Source organism: Musca autumnalis, unplaced genomic scaffold, assembly GCF_047663935.1.
Source record: "Musca autumnalis isolate F117 unplaced genomic scaffold, ASM4766393v1 scaffold_2, whole genome shotgun sequence".
Classification (NCBI taxonomy): Eukaryota; Metazoa; Arthropoda; class Insecta; order Diptera; family Muscidae; genus Musca; species Musca autumnalis.
This window is the reverse complement of record NW_027411755.1, coordinates 38760575-38783583: the sequence shown is the minus strand read 5'-3', so window position 1 is coordinate 38783583 and position 23009 is coordinate 38760575. Positions and strand designations below refer to the sequence as shown.

The 23009-nt window shown below is 32.7% G+C and overlaps 1 protein-coding gene across 1 annotated transcript; it reads left to right on the top strand.

The window, feature by feature from the left end:
• Window positions 1-10181: 10181 nt before the first annotated feature.
• On the top strand, window positions 10182-11158 carry LOC141392727 (uncharacterized). Its single transcript, XM_073965609.1, has 2 exons — window positions 10182-10320; window positions 10392-11158. The coding sequence occupies exons 1-2, from the start codon at window positions 10276-10278 to the stop codon at window positions 11106-11108; spliced, it is 762 nt and encodes a 253-aa protein (XP_073821710.1). The 5' UTR covers window positions 10182-10275; the 3' UTR covers window positions 11109-11158.
• Window positions 11159-23009: the final 11851 nt, after the last annotated feature.

The window sequence follows — 23009 nt, the reverse complement described above, 5'->3', positions numbered from 1 at the left end:
ACGATTATGGGTCAGAAGTTACTTGAAAAAATGTTCTTTAAAAATCCACGATTATGGGTCAGAAGTTACTTGAAAAAATGTTCTTTAAAAATCCACGATTATGGGTCAGAAGTTACTTGAAAAAATGTTCTTTAAAAATCCACGATTATGGGTCAGAAGTTACTTGAAAAAATGTTCTTTAAAAATCCAAGATTATGGGTCAGAAGTTACTTGAAAAAATGTTGTTTAAAAATCCACGATTATGGGTCAGAACTTACTTTGAAAATGTTCTTTAAAATTCCACGATTATGGGTCAGAAGTTACTTGAAAAAATGTTCTTTAAAAATCCACGATTGTGGGCCAGAAGTTACTTGAAAAAATGTTCTTTAAAAATCCACTCTTATGGGTCAGAAGTTACTTGAAAAAATGTTCTTTAAAAATCCACGATTATGGGTCAGAAGTTACTTGAAAAAATGTTCTTTAAAAATCCACGATTATGGGTCAGAAGTTACTTGAAAAACTGTTCTTTAAAAATCCACGATTATGGGTCAGAAGTTACTTGAAAAAATGTTCTTTAAAAATCCACGATTATGGGTCAGAAGTTACTTGAAAAAATGTTCTTTAAAAATCCACGATTATGGATCAGAAGTTACTTGAAAAAATGTTCTTTAAAAATCCACGATTATGGATCAGAAGTTACTTCAAAAAAATGTTCTTTAAAAATCCACGATTATGGGTCAGAAGTTACTTGAAAAAATGTTCTTTGAAAATCCACGATTATGGGTCAGAAGTTACTTGAAAAAATGTTCTTTAAAAATCCACGATTATGGGTCAGAAGTTACTTGAAAAAATGTTCTTTAAAAATCCACGATTATGGGTCAGAAGTTACTTGAAAAAATGTTCTTTAAAAATCCACGATTATGGGTCAGAAATTACTTGAAAAAATGTTCTTTAAAAATCCACGATTATGGGTCAGAAGTTACTTGAAAAAATGTTCTTTAAAAATCCACGATTATGGGTCAGAAGTTACTTGAAAAAATGTTCTTTAAAAATCCACGATTATGGGTCAGAAGTTACTTGAAAAAATGTTCTTTAAAAATCCACGATTATGGGTCAGAAGTTACTTGAAAAAATGTTCTTTAAAAATCCACGATTATGGGTCAGAAGTTACTTGAAAAAATGTTCTTTCAAAATCCACGATTATGGGTCAGAAGTTACTTGAAAAATGTACTTTAAAAATCCACGATTATGGGTCAGAAGTTACTTGAAAAAATGTTCTTTAAAAATCCACGATTATGGATCAGAAGTTACTTCAAAAAAATGTTCTTTAAAAATCCACGATTATGGGTCAGAAGTTACTTGAAAAAATGTTCTTTAAAAATCCACGATTATGGGTCAGAAGTTACTTGAAAAAATGTTCTTTAAAAATCCACGATTATGGGTCAGAAGTTACTTGAAAAAATGTTCTTTCAAAATCCACGATTATGGGTCAGAAGTTACTTGAAAAATGTTCTTTAAAAATCCACGATTATGGGTCAGAAATTACTTGAAAAAATGTTCTTTAAAAATCCACGATTATGGGTCAGAAGTTACTTGAAAAAATGTTCTTTAAAAATCCACGATTATGGGTCAGAAGTTACTTGAAAAAATGTTCTTTAAAAATCCACGATTATGGGTCAGAAGTTACTTGAAAAAATGTTCTTTAAAAATCCACGATTATGGGTCAGAAGTTACTTGAAAAAATGTTCTTTAAAAATCCACGATTATGGGTCAGAAGTTACTTGAAAAAATGTTCTTTAAAAATCCACGATTATGGGTCAGAAGTTACTTGAAAAAATGTTCTTTAAAAATCCAAGATTATGGGTCAGAAGTTACTTGAAAAAATGTTGTTTAAAAATCCACGATTATGGGTCAGAACTTACTTTGAAAATGTTCTTTAAAATTCCACGATTATGGGTCAGAAGTTACTTGAAAAAATGTTCTTTAAAAATCCACGATTGTGGGCCAGAAGTTACTTGAAAAAATGTTCTTTAAAAATCCACTCTTATGGGTCAGAAGTTACTTGAAAAAATGTTCTTTAAAAATCCACGATTATGGGTCAGAAGTTACTTGAAAAAATGTTCTTTAAAAATCCACGATTATGGGTCAGAAGTTACTTGAAAAACTGTTCTTTAAAAATCCACGATTATGGGTCAGAAGTTACTTGAAAAAATGTTCTTTAAAAATCCACGATTATGGGTCAGAAGTTACTTGAAAAAATGTTCTTTAAAAATCCACGATTATGGATCAGAAGTTACTTGAAAAAATGTTCTTTAAAAATCCACGATTATGGATCAGAAGTTACTTCAAAAAAATGTTCTTTAAAAATCCACGATTATGGGTCAGAAGTTACTTGAAAAAATGTTCTTTGAAAATCCACGATTATGGGTCAGAAGTTACTTGAAAAAATGTTCTTTAAAAATCCACGATTATGGGTCAGAAGTTACTTGAAAAAATGTTCTTTAAAAATCCACGATTATGGGTCAGAAGTTACTTGAAAAAATGTTCTTTAAAAATCCACGATTATGGGTCAGAAATTACTTGAAAAAATGTTCTTTAAAAATCCACGATTATGGGTCAGAAGTTACTTGAAAAAATGTTCTTTAAAAATCCACGATTATGGGTCAGAAGTTACTTGAAAAAATGTTCTTTAAAAATCCACGATTATGGGTCAGAAGTTACTTGAAAAAATGTTCTTTAAAAATCCACGATTATGGGTCAGAAGTTACTTGAAAAAATGTTCTTTAAAAATCCACGATTATGGGTCAGAAGTTACTTGAAAAAATGTTCTTTCAAAATCCACGATTATGGGTCAGAAGTTACTTGAAAAATGTACTTTAAAAATCCACGATTATGGGTTAGAAGTAAATTGAAAAAATGTTCTTTAAAAATCCACGATTATGGGTCAGAAGTTACTTGAAAAAATGTTCTTTAAAAATCCAGATTATGGGTCGGAAGTTACTTGAAAAAAATGTTCTTTAAAAATCCACGATTATGGGTCAGAAGTTACTTGAAAAATGTTCTTTAAAAATAAACGATTATGGGTCAGAAGTTACTTGAAAAAATGTTCTTTAAAAATCCAAGATTATGGGTCAGAAGTTACTTGAAAAAATGTTCTTTAAAAATCCACGATTATGCGTCAGAAGTTATTTGAAAAAATGTTCTTTAAAAACCGATGATTATGGATCAGAAGTTACTTGAAAAAATGTTCTTTAAAAATCCACGATTATGGGTCAGAAGTTAGTTGAAAAAATGTTCTTTAAAAGTCAAGGATTATGGGTCAGAAGTTAGTTGAAAAAAATGTTCTTTAAAAATCCACGATTATGGGTCAGAAGTTACTTGAAAAAATGTTCTTTAAAATCCACGATTATGGGTCAGAAGTTACTTGAAAAAATGTTCTTTAAAAATCCACGATTATGGGCCAGAAGTTATTTCAAAATCCACGATTATGGGTCAGAAGTTAGTTGAAAAAATGTTCTTTAAAAGTCAAGGATTATGGGTCAGAAGTTAGTTGAAAAATGTTCTTTAAAAATCCACGATTATGGGTCAGAAGTTAGTTGAAAAAATGTTCTTTAAAAATCCACGATTATGGGTCAGAAGTTACTTGAAAAAATGTTCTTTAAAAATCCACGATTATGGGTCAGAAGTTACTTGAAAAAATGTTCTTTAAAAATCCACGATTATGGGTCAGAAGTTACTTGAAAAAATGTTCTTTAAAAATCCACGATTATGGGTCAGAAGTTACTTGAAAAAATGTTCTTTAAAAATCCACGATTATGGGTCAGAAGTTACTTGAAAAAATGTTCTTTAAAAATCCACGATTATGGGTCAGAAGTTACTTGAAAAAATGTTCTTTAAAAATCCACGATTATGGGTCAGAAGTTACTTGAAAAAATGTTCTTTAAAAATCCACGATTATGGGTCAGAAGTTACTTGAAAAAATGTTCTTTAAAAATCCACGATTATGGGTCAGAAGTTACTTGAAAAAATGTTCTTTAAAAATCCACGATTATGGGTCAGAAGTTACTTGAAAAAATGTTCTTTAAAAATCCACGATTACTTGAAAAATGTTCTTTAAAAATCCACGATTACTTGAAAAAATGTTCTTTAAAAATCCACGATTACTTGAAAAATGTTCTTTAAAAATCCACGATTACTTGAAAAAATGTTCTTTAAAAATCCACGATTATGGGTCAGAAGTTACTTGAAAAAATGTTCTTTAAAAATCCACGATTATGGGTCAGAAGTTACTTGAAAAAATGTTCTTTAAAAATCCACGATTACTTGAAAAATGTTCTTTAAAAATCCACGATTACTTGAAAAAATGTTCTTTAAAAATCCACGATTACTTGAAAAATGTTCTTTAAAAATCCACGATTACTTGAAAAAATGTTCTTTAAAAATCCACGATTACTTGAAAAATGTTCTTTGAAAATCCACGATTACTTGAAAAAATGTTCTTTAAAAATCCACGATTATGGGTCAGAAGTTACTTGAAAAAATGTTCTTTAAAAATCCACGATTATGGGTCAGAAGTTACTTGAAAAAAATGTTCTTTAAAAATCCACGATTACTTGAAAAATGTTCTTTAAAAATCCACGATTACTTGAAAAAATGTTCTTTAAAAATCCACGATTACTTGAAAAATGTTCTTTAAAAATCCACGATTACTTGAAAAAATGTTCTTTAAAAATCCACGATTATGGGTCAGAAGTTACTTGAAAAAATGTTCTTTAAAAATCCACGATTATGGGTCAGAAGTTACTTGAAAAAATGTTCTTTAAAAATCCACGATTATGGGTCAGAAGTTACTTGAAAAAATTTTCTTTAAAAATCCACGATTATGGGTCAGAAGTTACTTGAAAAAATGTTCTTTAAAAATCCACGATTACTTGAAAAATGTTCTTTAAAAATCCACGATTACTTGAAAAAATGTTCTTTAAAAATCCACGATTACTTGAAAAATGTTCTTTAAAAATCCACGATTACTTGAAAAAATGTTCTTTAAAAATCCACGATTATGGGTCAGAAGTTACTTGAAAAAATGTTCTTTAAAAATCCACGATTATGGGTCAGAAGTTATTTGAAAAAATGTTCTTTAAAAATCCACGATTATGGGTCAGAAGTTACTTGAAAAAATGTTCTTTAAAAATCCACGATTATGGGTCAGAAGTTACTTGAAAAAATGTTCTTTAAAAATCCACGATTATGGGTCAGAAGTTACTTGAAAAAATGTTCTTTAAAAATCCACGATTATGGGTCAGAAGTTATTTGAAAAAATGTTCTTTAAAAATCCACGATTATGGGTCAGAAGTTACTTGAAAAAATGTTCTTTAAAAATCCACGATTATGGGTCAGAAGTTACTTGAAAAAATGTTCTTTAAAAATCCACGATTATGGGTCAGAAGTTACTTGAAAAAATGTTCTTTAAAAATCCACGATTATGGGTCAGAAGTTACTTGAAAAAATGTTCTTTAAAAATCCACGATTACTTGAAAAATGTTCTTTAAAAATCCACGATTACTTGAAAAAATGTTCTTTAAAAATCCACGATTACTTGAAAAATGTTCTTTAAAAATCCACGATTACTTGAAAAAATGTTCTTTAAAAATCCACGATTATGGGTCAGAAGTTACTTGAAAAAATGTTCTTTAAAAATCCACGATTATGGGTCAGAAGTTATTTGAAAAAATGTTCTTTAAAAATCCACGATTATGGGTCAGAAGTTACTTGAAAAAATGTTCTTTAAAAATCCACGATTATGGGTCAGAAGTTACTTGAAAAAATGTTCTTTAAAAATCCACGATTATGGGTCAGAAGTTACTTGAAAAAATGTTCTTTAAAAATCCACGATTATGGGTCAGAAGTTATTTGAAAAAATGTTCTTTAAAAATCCACGATTATGGGTCAGAAGTTACTTGAAAAAATGTTCTTTAAAAATCCACGATTATGGGTCAGAAGTTACTTGAAAAAATGTTCTGTAAAAATCCACGATTATGGGTCAGAAGTTACTTGAAAAAATGTTCTTTAAAAATCCACGATTACTTGAAAAATGTTCTTTAAAAATCCACGATTACTTGAAAAAATGTTCTTTAAAAATCCACGATTATGGGTCAGAAGTTACTTGAAAAAATGTTCTTTAAAAATCCACGATTATGGGTCAGAAGTTATTTGAAAAAAATGTTCTTTAAAAATCCACGATTATGGGTCAGAAGTTACTTGAAAAAATGTTCTTTAAAAATCCACGATTATGGGTCAGAAGTTACTTGAAAAAATGTTCTTTAAAAATCCACGATTATGGGTCAGAAGTTACTTGAAAAAATGTTCTTTAAAAATCCACGATTATGGGTCAGAAGTTATTTGAAAAAATGTTCTTTAAAAATCCACGATTATGGGTCAGAAGTTACTTGAAAAAATGTTCTTTAAAAATCCACGATTATGGGTCAGAAGTTACTTGAAAAAATGTTCTTTAAAAATCCACGATTATGGGTCAGAAGTTACTTGAAAAAATGTTCTTTAAAAATCCATGATTATGGGTCAGAAGTTACTTGAAAAAATGTTCTTTAAAAATCCACGATTACTTGAAAAATGTTCTTTAAAAATCCACGATTACTTGAAAAAATGTTCTTTAAAAATCCACGATTACTTGAAAAATGTTCTTTAAAAATCCACGATTACTTGAAAAAATGTTCTTTAAAAATCCACGATTATGGGTCAGAAGTTACTTGAAAAAATGTTCTTTAAAAATCCACGATTATGGGTCAGAAGTTACTTGAAAAAATGTTCTTTAAAAATCCACGATTATGGGTCAGAAGTAACTTGAAAAAATGTTCTTTAAAAATCCACGATTATGGGCCAGAAGTTACTTAAAAAAAATGTTCTTTAAAAATCCACGATTATGGGTCAGAAGTTACTTGAAAAAATGTTCTTTAAAAATCCACGATTATGGATCAGAAGTAACTTGAAAAAATGTTCTTTAAAAATCCACGATTACTTGAAAAAATGTTCTTTAAAAATCCACGATTATGGATCAGAAGTAACTTGAAAAAATGTTCTTTAAAAATCCACGATTACTTGAAAAAATGTTCTTTAAAAATCCACGATTATGGGTCAGAAGTTACTTGAAAAAATGTTCTTTAAAAATCCACGATTATGGGTCTGAAGTTACTTGAAAATTGTTCTTTAAAAATCCACGATTATGGGTCAGAAGTTACTTGAAAAAATGTTCTTTAAAAATCCACGATTATGGGTCAGAAGTTACTTGAAAAAATGTTGTTTAAAAATCCACGATTATGGCTCAGAAGTTACTTGAAAAAATGTTCTTTAAAAATCCACGATTATGGGTCAGATGTTACTTGAAAAAATGTTCTTTAAAAATCCACGATTATGGGTCAGAAGTTACTTGAAAAAATGTTCTTTAAAAATCCACGATTATGGGTCAGAAGTTATTTAAAAAATGTTCTTTAAAAATCCACGATTATGGGTCAGAAGTTACTTGAAAAAATGTTCTTTAAATATCCACGATTATGGGTCAGAAGTTACTTGAAAAAATGTTCTTTAAAAATCCACGATTATGGGGCAGAAGTTACTTGAAAAAATGTTCTTTAAAAATCAACGATTATGGGTCAGAAGTTACTTGAAAAAATGTTCTTTAAAAATCCACGATTATGGGTCAGAAGTTACTTGAAAAAATGTTCTTTAAAAGTCCACGATTATGGGCCAGAAGTTACTTGAAAAAATGTTCTTTAAAAATCCACGATTATGGGTCAGAAGTTACTTGAAAAAATGTTCTTTAAAAATCCACGATTATGGGTCAGAAGTTACTTGAAAAAATGTTCTTTAAAAATCCACGATTACTTGAAAAATGTTCTTTAAAAATCCACGATTACTTGAAAAATGTTCTTTAAAAATCCACGATTACTTGAAAAAATGTTCTTTAAAAATCCACGATTACTTGAAAAATGTTCTTTAAAAATCCACGATTACTTGAAAAAATGTTCTTTAAAAATCCACGATTATGGGTCAGAAGTTACTTGAAAAAATGTTCTTTAAAAATCCACGATTATGGGTCAGAAGTTACTTGAAAAAATGTTGTTTTAAAGTCCACGATTATGGGCCAGAAGTTACTTGAAAAAATGTTCTTTAAAAATCCACGATTATGGGTCAGAAGTTACTTGAAAAAATGTTCTTTAAAAATCCACGATTATGGGTCAGAAGTTACTTGAAAAAATGTTCTTTAAAAATCCACGATTACTTGAAATATGTTCTTTAAAAATCCACGATTACTTGAAAAATGTTCTTTAAAAATCCACGATTACTTGAAAAAATGTTCTTTAAAAATCCACGATTATGGGTCAGAAGTTACTTGAAAAAATGTTCTTTAAAAATCCACGATTATGGGTCAGAAGTTACTTGAAAAAATGTTCTTTAAAAATCCACGATTACTTGAAATATGTTCTTTAAAAATCCACGATTACTTGAAAAATGTTCTTTAAAAATCCACGATTACTTGAAAAAATGTTCTTTAAAAATCCACGATTATGGGTCAGAAGTTACTTGAAAAAATGTTCTTTAAAAATCCACGATTACTTGAAATATGTTCTTTAAAAATACACGATTACTTGAAAAATGTTCTTTAAAAATCCACGATTACTTGAAAAAATGTTCTTTAAAAATCCACGATTATGGGTCAGAAGTTACTTGAAAAAATGTTCTTTAAAAATCCACGATTATGGGTCAGAAGTTACTTGAAAAAATGTTCTTTAAAAATCCACGATTATGGGTCAGAAGTTACTTGAAAAAATGTTCTTTAAAAATCCACTGGGTCAAAAGTTACTTGAAAAAATGTTCTTTAAAAATCCACGATTATGGGTCAGAAGTTACTTGAAAAAATGTTCTTTAAAAATCCACGATTATGGGTCTGAAGTTACTTGAAAATTGTTCTTTAAAAATCCACGATTATGGGTCAGAAGTTACTTGAAAAAATGTTCTTTAAAAATCCACGATTATGGGTCAGAAGTTACTTGAAAAAATGTTGTTTAAAAATCCACGATTATGGCTCAGAAGTTACTTGAAAAAATGTTCTTTAAAAATCCACGATTATGGGTCAGTAGTTACTTGAAAAAATGTTCTTTAAAAATCCACGATTATGGGTCAGAAGTTACTTGAAAAAATTTTCTTTAAAAATCCACGATTATGGGTCAGAAGTTACTTGAAAAAATGTTCTTTAAAAATCCACGATTATGGGTCAGAAGTTACTTGAAAAAATGTTCTTTAAAAATCCACGATTATGGGTCAGAAGTTACTTGAAAACATGTTCTTTAAAAATCCACACTTATGGGTCAGAAGTTACTTGAAAAAATGTTCTTTAAAAATCTACGATTATGGGTCAGAAGTTATTTGAAAAAATGTTCTTTAAAAATCCACACTTATGGGTCAGAAGTTACTTGAAAAAATGTTCTTTAAAAATCTACGATTATGGGTCAGAAGTTATTTGAAAAAATGTTGTTTAAAAATCCACGATTATGGGTCAGAAGTTACTTGAAAAAATGTTCTTTAAATATCCACGATTATGGATCAGAAGTTACTTGAAAAAATGTTCTTTAAAAATCCACGATTATGGGTCAGAAGTTGCTTGAAAAAATATTCTTTAAAAATCCAGAATTATGGGTCAGAAGTTACTTGAAAAAATGTTCTTTAAAAATCCACGATTATGGGTCGGAGGTTACTTGAAAAATGTTTTTTAAAAATCCACGATTGTGGGCCAGAAGTTACTTGAAAAAATGTTCTTTAAAAATCCACGATTATGGGTCAGTAGTTACTTGAAAAAATGTTCTTTAAAAATCCACGATTATGGGTCAGAAGTTACTTGAAAAAATGTTCTTTAAATATCCACTATTATGGATCAGAAGTTACTTGAAAAAATGTTCTTTAAAAATCCACTATTGTGGGCCATCTCTGCTTGTCTCAACTACAAACAACCCTTCTGTTTACAGTTTATTTTACTGACCTAATAGGCCTAAGTTTCAGGGTCTACTGCATTCTGTGAAAACAATGCAATCAAAAAACAAAACGTCAGATTAGGACCAGATTACTTAGAATTGATTAAAATGTCTAATGATTGATGTTTTCAATTATTGATTATTGAAGATAATATAAAACGTATAATTTTCAAAATTCTTAGTTGAGATTCAATAGAAACAGATAGCGGTGCTGGAAAATAACACGAAAAGCTCAGCTTAAAAAACAACTGTAATTATGAAATTGCTAGTGGGAATAGTTTTGGTGCTTTTATCGCCACAGGTATGTATGTCGATATAAGTTACTTCTACTACAACTCAAAACTTACATGAGCGTATGCTCTGCTTTTCCAGATCTATACTGCTGAATCTACAGAGCCGAAAAGCGCTCCTCTCTTGAAGTTTATTAGAAGTACCATTCTGGAAGGCATGTCCCAAAAGTTAATAGACGACAGTTTGCATATGGCAGAGTTATTCAAAATATCTGCCTCATTTTTGCATTCCCACCGTGCGGATCCGAACTTCGATCAAATGGAATATGATGCTCTACAAAAATATGTTGAAAATTTGCAGAATTATGCAACCAGACTAAGTGCGGACAAAACCAATTGTTATGCCTTTCAACAATTAGCCAACTATTTCGGTCATATAAAACATGAAAAACGTAATCGTTTTGCGAAACTGGAAGCACTTTCAAAGAATCACCAAGGCGATATACCCAAGCAAGATATTGACAAACAATATCGGCAATATGATGAAGAGAATATGAAACATGTTAGTCAGACATGGGAAACCCTCTTCGAGCAGTTACCCAGTCGCATTAATAACTTTATGGCCAGCGTGGAGGATAATGAGAAAGAACAGTATGCCATCCTATTATCGTGGTGTCAAAAATATTTGGCCGCCCCAAAACTGGAATTAAAATATAATTTAATTTTGGAATTTTTAAATGAGTTCATTGTCGAACAGAAATATGCCGGAAGAGCTCGTTTTCAAAATGTTTCCAACCTCTGCTCATCGGGTTTAGCTCTGTATCGTCATTTTCAATATATTGAACCGAACTTTGAATAGTTAGGATTATGACTAAGAGATTTTTAAAATATATTTATTTTAGAATAACAGCTTTTGTGTTGAATTTTTTCTTTGTTCGGTATGCATTTTCGTCAACTCGGTTGGACGAAGGGTCTAAAATAGCAGCCTTTCTTTCAGAAAGTGTCAATAGAAGCACCCCCTTTCTTTGAGAAAGGTTTATTCGAAACAACCGCAAAAGAAATAAGGTACTTAACGGTCTAACGGATACCGATTGAGAAAAAGAGACTATGGTTGAAACGTTTAAAGCAATCAGCAGGTCTGTCTCCAACTATGCCGCCCAATAATACATCATTGTTAGCGACATACACAAGGAAAGGTTAAGAAACGATTCTAAACAATGCGCTACCGTATGTTTCCAGATGAAGAATGTGGACCATCTGCATGAGGAGGCGAGATTACGAGATTTTAAGCAACCACGTGTTCAGCGGTGTTTCTGGTTCGCGGTCAGGCGCCTTAACGAGTAGTAGGCCTATGTGCCATGGTAGTGGAGGGCTTACCATGTTCGTCTTCACTTCCCACATTCACAAATTCTCTATTGGATGATATAAATTAAACACAAAAAACACCCCAAAACAACTACTACTGATATGACCAAGGGCAACTGCTCCACACCAACCATGCAAGTTGTGAGTGGCAAAGGGAATTGCTCCATCTCCTTACAGAAAGTGCGTCTGTAGGTCTAAGTCAGAAGAGTTTTCCCGTGAGCAACCTTCACTATCAAAGCGATAGGCGTCCTCCTCTGTTGCTCTAGGGATCACCAACCCTGGTGATCAGAGAGCAACTCCCTTAGGAGATGGAACATCGGTCGCTTCCAACAGACCTGACTTTCCTAGGCATGACGCCTTGACGGATGAAACTGTGGACGGTGCCATAACGTTGATGTTGGGTATACACGAGGAAAACACAAGAACACTTTGGTGGTTTATTCACAACTGATCATTATTCGACAATGTGTGCAGGTACTTACTTATATGTATACATCATACAACATATTCAGGTATGTAAATATTTGCAATGGTACCTTTCCAATACTCCTCCTCAATGAAAATATTTACATTTCCTTTTCACCTTTACAGTTGACATACAACTTACATTGACATACAACGTTTTCTTAAATATAGACACACTATAAATTATCTTACATTCTAGTATATACAGATATGTACATATTTACATAATTCATTAATTTCATATTATCAACTATTTACATCTCAATTTGAATTCTATATTTTTATCGCCGTTTATCAAACATGTTCAGGACTAACCATTTTCATCAAAATGCTTCACACTCTTGTTCGTAACATGTTCCCATTTTCTGTGGCCTATCTGCATTCACAATGGATTTCCATTTATTGCTGGTTTCCCTCGGGCAAAAACAAATTTCCTTGTTTTGCGGCGAACATAACAGTTTTTCCATTTTCTAAAATTCTTGCGCCTCTGTTCTCAAACCTTACTGTTGCCTTTTCGGCGATCTTGCCCACAGACATAAAATTGCACTGCATCTCAGGTACATACAGCACGTCGTTCAGCATGATGTCACAATCTGCCAGCCACACACTTCCTTTGCCTCTAGCAACGATTTTCTTTTCGCCAACCAAATCGATATTTTCTGTGTGCTCTGCAAATTCCTTGAACAAGCTTCTGTCACAACACATATGACTTGATGCGCCGCTGTCGACGCACCACACGCTGGAGTTTAATACGCTCTTCTTGTTCGACGATTGCAGCACTGCATATGAATGTGTTTCTTCGCTGGACTTTCCCTTGTCTCTGCACTGTGCGGCAAAATGTCCTCGGCGACCGCAATAATAACACTTCACATTGCCTTTGTTGTTACCTGAGCGCCTGTTGCCATTGTTGTTGTATACATACACGCTTGCTTGATTCTCTGTTGCTTTTACCTTTTGCACCTCGGTCTCTACATTGTTCGGCGTAATGTCCTGAACGCTCACAAGAGAAGCATTTGAAGTTACGATGATTTTTCTGCTTACTGGTACCTGCGTCATTACTTCTGCCCTTCTTGCTGTTGTTGGGATGTTGGTTGTTTCTTCTTGTGCGAGCCTTAAAAATCTGGACATCGTCATCTCCTTGTGCGCTGTTGTTGTTGACTTTTCGACGATCACATTCTTCACCCAATTTGATCTTGAGGGTACTCAATTTTGGCAGCTCGTCCCTCGCTTCTAGTGCAACAACTAGATTTTCATATGATGGTGGCAGGCTAGCTAACAGCATTATCACATATAGCTCCTCCTGTAGAGCTATTCCCGTTTCCGTCAATTTTTCCACAATGGTCACAAATTTGCAAATGTACTCCTGTACATCTTCACCATCTGCCATGCGCATCTGAAGTAGTTGCTTGGACAGCGTCACTTTTCGTACCGGTCCCTTTGGCCGATGTACCTCTTTCAACGCTTCTCAAGTCTGCTTCGTTTTTGTGCAGTTCTTAATGTGAGCAACCTGCACCGGTGTTGCACTCAATATGATGGTTGCTGTAGCCTTTTCGTCTTTGCGCTTCCATGCTGCAACCTCGTTGGCATTCTTTTCATCTGGCACAGGCTTTTCCATCTCTCCATTAACCACCGACCACAAGTATTGATGTACCAGGACACTTCTCACTTGTAGACTCCATGAGTCGTAGTTGGTATCATCCAATTTCGCAATGATGTAGAGGGAATTCATTTTCCTTGCTTTTCACTTTCACAGCTGCGCACTTTAATTTCTCACAATGTAATTACTGCTCACTACTTGTTGATTTTTCCTTTTTCACTTTCACTGCTGCTATTTCCTTGTTGTATCTATTTGTCACTTTATGCACTCACACTTTTATTTCTGCCTGGGCCCATAACCTGTTGGGTATACACGAGGAAAACACAAGAACACTTTGGTGCTTTTATTCACAACTGATCATTATTCGACAATGTGTGCAGGTACTTATATGTATACATCATACAACATATTCAGGTATGTAAATATTTGCATTGGTACCTTTCCAATAGTTGAGAAGCGTTCGGTATCTATCGATCGGATTTCCATCCTTGGCTTGGAGGTAATCTCCAGTCCGAAAACTGCGATGACAACACCGGAGCCAATTAAGTTCTAGAAACTGGTGGTCTCAAGCTGTGCGGATCTCTTGCGGACATAGACATCTTGAATTCATCGGACACTTGAATTCATCGGCCGCACGGCACTGTCGGACTAAACCAGCTCCCGCTCCGAAGTTCGAGGAATCGAAAGGTTAACAGCTCCGTCTGGGAATGCTTCTAAAGCTGCTGGGGGTGACAGGAATGGGATAGGTTCCAGAGCTCCGAATTTGTTGAAATCTGACAAACTGTTTCACGGTGCGCCTTATCTAATTTTAAATGGAAGGTGCTTAGACCTGGGAATTTTTTTCAGATTCTGAAACTACAATGCTCATAGATGAGAAATATCAAGAAACAAAAAATAATCGCCGGAGGGATTTTCAAATAAATCGCGATTTATGTTCACATTTTTAGGGGAGGCGATACAGTCAGTGCATTGTCTCAATTTGAAATTCTATATCTCAAAAACGGTAAAACCTACGAAAATATCATAAAGGTCAATCTTGTGGAGAATTTTCACAGCTGCAACATTTTCTTTAGGCCTATTTACATAGTTTCCAAGCAAAATCGTGAAAATCTAAAAACCCCTAAAAATGTGAACTTAAATCGCGAATTATTTGAAAATCCCTCCGGCGATTTTTTTCTTTCTTGATAATGCTCATCTATGAGCATTGTAGTTTCAGAATCTGCAAAAACTTCCCAGGTGTAAGCACCTTCCATTTAAATTTGGTGGTTTTTTGTAAACTCAGTGGAACGATACCAGCTCCTCGGAAAAAACTAGTTCGAGCTTGAGGAGGAAGCATGGTGCTGCGGGAAGTCGGGCGACTGGTACGACTGGGTTATCTAATGGTCAGAAGACAACCGTTTCGAAACTGGCGTGTGTGAAGGGAGTGTCGTCATCCGAGGATTCACAGCCAAGTGCTTAGAGGATGGTGGAAAATCCGTCGAGCTGTTACCCTGTTCAACCTGGGAAGGCGTGTAAAGGTAGCCCGGTACAAAAACCCAAAAAAAAACTTCTGAAGAGAAGTCACGTGAGCCACCCAGGCCTGCGAGAATGATCGCCCCAAATGAATTTCTGGTAACAATCACTGATAAATCTGTCCCTGATGACAGGATCAATAAAGATTATTGGTTTTTGGTGGAAAGTCGTCTGAGGAAGGTCATAACTTCTGACGATGTGTACTGTAGGAAGACCGGCTTTGGCAGTGCAATTTTCAAGGGTGTTAAAGTTTTTAATTGCCAAAATATGGAATCGAAAGGTTTTCTCCTGCAGTCAATAAATGACTTTTACGCACGTTGGGAGGGCTGCAAGTTGGCCGCGATCTGTTCTACAGATATGTGTCAGAGTTCTTAAAACTGATCCGGAAGCAGAACAGAGGTCTCAATACTGAAAAGTGGACTTCCAAAATGGGGGTACCGTTATGAAGTTCACGATGGATAGCGGCAGCCCGAAATACATTAAGGGAGAGCTGTAAAGAACGTAGACAACATCGTGTTTGCGTGGTGCAAATAATCCTGCATCATTGCAAAGCGACGGCTGTAGAACTTCTCCTCTCACTTACCAGAACTGAAGTAGACATCGCTTAGATTCAGGAACCCTATTTGTACAAACATACTCTCCCTATACTGTATACAGTATTAGGCTCGAGAAGGGCCTTGGTGATAACCAAGTCAATTGTGGCTCAAACTAGTGGACGAGACATCGGACAGTTGCAGTTTGATAATGGGCTGTGATGCTTCCACAAGAATGCAGTGACTCAAATGTTAGGAATGTTAGATGGGTATATCAAAAAGCTAGTAGGACTAAATTTAATTCAAATTGGAACCTATATAACGATAGTTTCAAGATGTATAAGAGTGAAGTCATTGAGGCAATAGAGGGAGTTAACGCAGATTCAAGATTTCGCAGGGTGATCTCAAAAGATCCCAAAGCTGCATTAAGCGAAGTGATGGCACGTAGACGAACTGCGCTGTAGATGTACTAGCAAAAACCCACTTTTGGAGTGCATGGAACCTGCAGCCCTGATTTCTTGTTGATAGCTTAATAAGTAACCCAAGAGTTTCATGGGCGATCAATACTTTTCAACCCTCTAATTCACCTGGAACGCCTGTGCTTCAACACATACTGAAGAAAATTTTTAGGGTTTGCTGCTATTGACACACGTACTGGCACTATGGAAAGAGGTGACATTCATTCCAAGGATGGAAAGCCAAGTCACTCGTTACCGAAGGACTTTAGACCCATTACATTTCGCGGATTCCGGACTTTGAAACAGCTGAGGTAATAAGTTACGATATCACCCCACCGTGTACTAATTTAACATTACATTTCTCGATATTGATTTCTGCAAACATTGCACACACGTTTCCTGTTTCAACATTGCAACCTTATTTTTTATTTTACCATTTCCTGTTTTGCAGACAAAATTATGGAAAACATAATTTTTCTTAAACACACTTTTGCTAACCAATAATTCTATGAATTAAGCCATAATGTTGCAAAGAAACAGAAAACGATTAATAAGCTATTTTAATTTTCAATTCCGTTATTTACGATTAATAAGCTATTTTATTGTATTCAATTTAGTTATAAGAACGGAATGTAATTATTTACCTTTTAGTCATATTTTTGATTCGCAATAATAAAGTTATAGGTAGCAGAAGCTACGAAAAACAAAAAATAATTTTTGTTTTTTTTTTAATAACTCGGAAGAGTAAAACTAAAACTGTAATAATCCCTGATAGAAGTGAGTGGGCGCAGGGCAGACCACTTCCTGACAGCCTATTCATCATCCCTGATGAGCCAAAGATGGAAGTAGGCATGGGAGCTGGTGTTTATTGCGAATAACTGCATAAACTTAACGACAACTGTAGTACTTTTCAGGCAGGAGTGTTGCACTGCAAACACTGTAGAGATACTTGTGGCAATGACAGAGTCTGCAGGTAAGGTAGCCACAGTATACGTGGACAGACAGGCTGCTCCAAAGGCATTAGTACCTTTCACTACTAAATCTAAGACTGATCAAAGTTGTACGTCTATCTTAAAAATTTTACTATAATCGTTTCTTTTTTGGTACTAGGTCACTGCAATGCTGATATAAATGAGACATTTGATGAATTGGCAAGACGAGGCTCCCAGGCTGTGTCAAGCCACCACTTTGTTTCTTCTCCAATAAGCTCTAAGCAAAGGAAACTGAAAATTTAGCAGGACGGACCTGGTTGTAAGATATCGCAGCCAATCTGGCCGGCAATCTCTGGGCGTAGAACTGCGTCTCTTATTTTCTGTAAGTAAATCAGAGATCAGAATAGCTATAGGAGTAATTACTGGTCATAAGTGGGAGGGAAAACTAGACTGAGTACTGCAGGCTAGGTGAAGATGTGGAAGAGAATGAAATCGAGCACATTCGCTCCCTTTTTGAATATAAATATGGAAATAAAAAATTGGGGAAAGGGAACAAATTACGCACGGAATTTTAATTCATGATTGCCCTGCATAACGTGGCTTTATAAAATAATATTTTTTAGGACCTTCAGGCCAATAAACGTGGATTTATAAAATAATCGGCGTTGTTACGGTTGGTGTAGTCGGAGGCAATGAACGGAAACAAACAAAACGATTCCCGTACCAATCACACAAAGCCAAATTTTGCTGGGTATGCAAGTAAAGCGAAAAGCGAGCATTTCCAAACAATGCAAATTTAACTGAAATATATTAGTTCTTACTTAAACAGTAGGATTGATTTTTATTTTGGTTTAAAAGTTTAACAGTGATCTAATAACAATTCTATTAATTTTTGTTACCAAAAGAACTCTTTAAAAATGTATATTTTTTCTTTTAAGCACAAATACATGCATAATACCAATGAGTCGTTACCACACGTCATCTTGCAACGACAACCGTAATAAGGGTGAATATTTTTCTACGACCTTCTTAAATAATATTTTTGTACGACCTTCAGACCAATAAACGTGGATTTTTTAAACAATATTTTTTCATCCACCATCAGTCCAATAAACGTAGATTTTTTAAATAATATTTTTTCAACTACCTTCAGACCAATAAAAGTTGTTTTTTTTTAAAAATATTTTTTCTACAAACTTCAGACCAATAAACGTGGATTTTTTAAATAATATTTTTCTACTACCTTCAGACCAATATACGTGGATTTTTTAAATAATATTTTTCTACGACCTTCAGACCAATAAACGTGGATTTTTTAAATAATATTTTTCTACGACCTTCAGACCAATAAACGTGGATTTTTTAAATAATATTTTTCTACGACCCTCAGACCAATAAACGTGGATTTTTTAAATAATATTTTTCTACGACCTTCAGACCAATAAACGTGGATTTTTTAAATAATATTTTTCTACGACCTTCAGACCAATAAACGTGGTTTTTTTAAATAATATTTTTCTACGACCTTCAGACCAATAAACGTGGATTTTTTAAATAATATTTTTCTACGACCTTCAGACCAATAAACGTGGATTTTTTAAATAATATTTTTCTACTACCTTCAGACCAATAAACGTGGATTTTTTAAATAATATTTTTCTACGACCTTCAGACCAATAAACGTGGATTTTTTAAATAATATTTTTCTACGACCTTCAGACCAATAAACGTGGATTTTTTAAATAATATTTTTCTACGACCTTCAGACCAATAAACGTGGATTTTTTAAATAATATTTTTCTACAACCTTCAGACCAATAAACGTGGATTTTTTAAATAATATTTTTCTACGACCTTCAGACCAATAAACGTGGATTTTTTAAATAATATTTTTCTACGACCTTCAGACCAATAAACGTGGATTTTTTAAATAATATTTTTCTACGACCTTCAGACCAATAAACGTGGATTTTTTAAATAATATTTTTCTACGACCTTCAGACCAATAAACGTGGATTTTTTAAATAATATTTTTCTACGACCTTCAGACCAATAAACGTGGATTTTTAAATAATATTTTTCTACGACCTTCAGACCAATAAACGTGGATTTTTTAAATAATATTTTTCTACGACCTTCAGACCAATAAACGTGGATTTTTTAAATAATATTTTTCTACGACCTTCAGACCAATAAACGTCGATTTTTTAAATAACATTTTTCTACGACCTTCAGACCAATAAACGTGGATTTTTTAAATAATATTTTTCTACGACCTTCAGACCAATAAACGTGGATTTTTTAAATAATATTTTTCTACGACCTTCAGACCAATAAACGTGGATTTTTTAAATAATATTTTTCTACGACCTTCAGACCAATAAACGTGGATTTTTTAAATAATATTTTTCTACGACCTTCAGACCAATAAACGTGGATTTTTTAAATAATATTTTTCTACGACCTTCCGACCAATAAACGTGGATTTTTTAAATAATATTTTTCTACGACCTTCAGACCAATAAACGTGGATTTTTTAAATAATATTTTTCTACGACCTTCAGACCAATAAACGTGGATTTTTTAAATAATATTTTTCTACGACCTTCAGACCAATAAACGTGGATTTTTTAAATAATATTTTTCTACGACCTTCAGACCAATAAACGTGGATTTTTTAAATAATATTTTTCTACGACCTTCAGACCAATAAACGTGGATTTTTTAAATAATATTTTTCTACGACCTTCAGACCAATAAACGTGGATTTTTTAAATAATATTTTTCTACGACCTTCAGACCAATAAACGTGGATTTTTTAAATAATATTTTTCTACGACCTTCAGACCAATAAACGTGGATTTTTTAAATAATATTTTTCTACGACCTTCAGACCAATAAACGTGGATTTTTTAAATAATATTTTTCTACGACCTTCAGACCAATAAACGTGGATTTTTTAAATAATATTTTTCTACGACCTTCAGACCAATAAACGTGGATTTTTTAAATAATATTTTTCTACGACCTTCAGACCAATAAACGTGGATTTTTTAAATAATATTTTTCTACGACCTTCAGACCAATAAACGTGGATTTTTTAAATAATATTTTTCTACAACCTTCAGACCAATAAACGTGGATTTTTTAAACAATATTTTTCTACAACCTCCAGACCAATAAACGTGGATTTTTTAAATAATATTTTTCTACAACCTTCAGACCAATAAACGTGGATTTTTTAAATAATATTTTTCTACAACCTTCAGACCAATAAACGTGGATTTTTTAAATAATATTTTTCTACAACCTTCAGACCAATAAACGTGGATTTTTTAAATAATATTTTTCTACAACCTTCAGACCAATAAACGTGGATTTTTTAAATAATATTTTTCTACAACCTTCAGACCAATAAACGTGGATTTTTTAAATAATATTTTTCTACAACCTTCAGATCAATAAACGTGGATTTTTTAAATAATATTTTTCTACAACCTTCAGACCAATAAACGTGGATTTTTTAAATAATATTTTTCTACAACCTTCAGACCAATAAACGTGGATTTTTTAAATAATATTTTTCTACAACCTTCAGACCAATAAACGTGGATTTTTTTAAATAATATTTTTCTACAACCTTCAGACCAATAAACGTGGATTTTTTAAATAATATTTTTCTACAACCTTCAGACCAATAAACGTGGATTTTTTAAATAATATTTTTCTACAACCTTCAGACCAATAAACGTGGATTTTTTAAATAATATTTTTCTACAACCTTCAGACCAATAAACGTGGATTTTTTAAATAATATTTTTCTACGACCTTCAGACCAATAAACGTGGATTTTTTAAATAATATTTTTCTACGACCTTCAGACCAATAAACGTGGATTTTTTAAATAATATTTTTCTACGACCTTCAGACCAATAAACGTGGATTTTTTAAATAATATTTTTCTACGACCTTCAGACCAATAATCGTGGATGTTTTAAATAATATTTTTCTACGACCTTCAGACCAATAAACGTGGATTTTTTAAATAATATTTTTCTACGACCTTCTGACCAATAAACGTCGATTTTTTAAATAACATTTTTCTACGACCTTCAGACCAATAAACGTGGATTTTTTAAATAATATTTTTCTACGACCTTCAGACCAATAAACGTCGATTTTTTAAATAACATTTTTCTACGACCTTCAGACCAATAAACGTCGATTTTTTAAATAACATTTTTCTACGACCTTCAGACCAATAAACGTCGATTTTTTAAATAACATTTTTCTACGACCTTCAGACCAATAAACGTGGATTTTTTAAATAACATTTTTCTACAACCTTCATTCAGACCAATAAACGTGGATTTTTTAAATAATATTTTTCTACAACCTTCAGACCAATAAACGTGGATTTTTTAAATAATATTTTTCTACAACCTTCAGACCAATAAACGTGGATTTTTTAAATAATATTTTTCTACGACCTTCAGACCAATAAACGTGGATTTTTTAAATAATATTTTTCTACGACCTTCAGACCAATAAACGTGGATTTTTTAAATAATATTTTTCTACGACCTTCAGACCAATAAACGTGGATTTTTTAAATAATATTTTTCTACGACCTTCAGACCAATAAACGTGGATTTTTTAAATAATATTTTTCTACGACCTTCAGACCAATAAACGTGGATTTTTTAAATAATATTTTTCTACAACCTTCAGACCAACAAACGTGGATTTTTTAAATAATATTTTTCTACAACCTTCAGACCAACAAACGTGGATTTTTTAAATAATATTTTTCTACGACCTTCAGACCAGGGTTTCGGAGTCGGAGTCGGAGTCTACGAGTCGGAGTCGAGCAATTTTGCTGGAGTCGGAGTCGGAGTCTGAGTCGGAAAAAATAACTCGACTCCGACTCCGGGCAAATTTTTTTCCACGTTATAGAAACATAAGATTAAATTTGGAACAAGAACATTTTTTTAAATCATTATTTATTTTAAAAGAAAATTATAAGAAAACATATCGTCGGTGTCATGCTTAAGTGTTCCATACGCCATTTTTGACATTTTGAGATAAAGGTACCTTACAAGGTTTTGAACCATGCTCTTTCGGATTTTTTGGTCGGTTTTTCTCTATCTCTTATAGTTTCTGAGATATTCAGATGTCAGTATGTTCCATATCCGCTTTGTGACCCAAAAAATCTTGTCGTTTTGTTCCATATCCATAAAGCCTGGCGTATGGAACAAAACAACTTTGAACTTTTTAGTTCCATATCCATGTCGTTTGGCGTATGGAACAAAAAGAGACAAAAACGAATTGTTCCGCACCAAAAATGATGGCGTTTGGAACAAAAAATTGCCCATTTTTGCCAAGTTACGGAAAAGTGTGGCGTATGGAACAAATTTTTATAAAGGACTTGGTTTAAAAACTGAAGAATAACAATTTCTAAATTCAAATATTTTTGATTATTGTATTGTTATATGAAAACGAAAATTTATAAATCGTTTAAACAAAAAATCCCTTGTTTAAAGACAAAATTTTGATGTAACTCCACAAAAATATACTCAAAAAGCGTCCATTCAGCTTGAAGCTAACCGACTACAAAAATGGTATTATCAGAAAATCGCGTTTAAATGTTTTATGTTACCTTAGAAATGCAAAATATCAATCCGTTTTGTCCGATCGAAATTTTTACCACAAAAAAGTAGTGATAAGTGGAGGCAATCCCTTAAATAAGTCTTAAGGAAACCTTTAATTATGATCCTTATTGTATTTATATGAGAAAAATAAATGTTTCATTTAAAGTCCTGATTTTTAAACTCCACTGTAGCACTTCATATAAGGGAGGTGGAACACGATTGATAAAAAGTGTTTTGGTTGAAATGT

Coding starts and splice junctions, on each gene's coding strand:
- LOC141392727 (XM_073965609.1), top strand. CDS start 10,276: ATGAAATTGCTAGTGGGAATAGTTTTGGTGCTTTTATCGCCACAG. Junction 10,321..10,391: donor TGGTGCTTTTATCGCCACAG/GTATGTATGTCG, acceptor CTGCTTTTCCAG/ATCTATACTGCTGAATCTAC.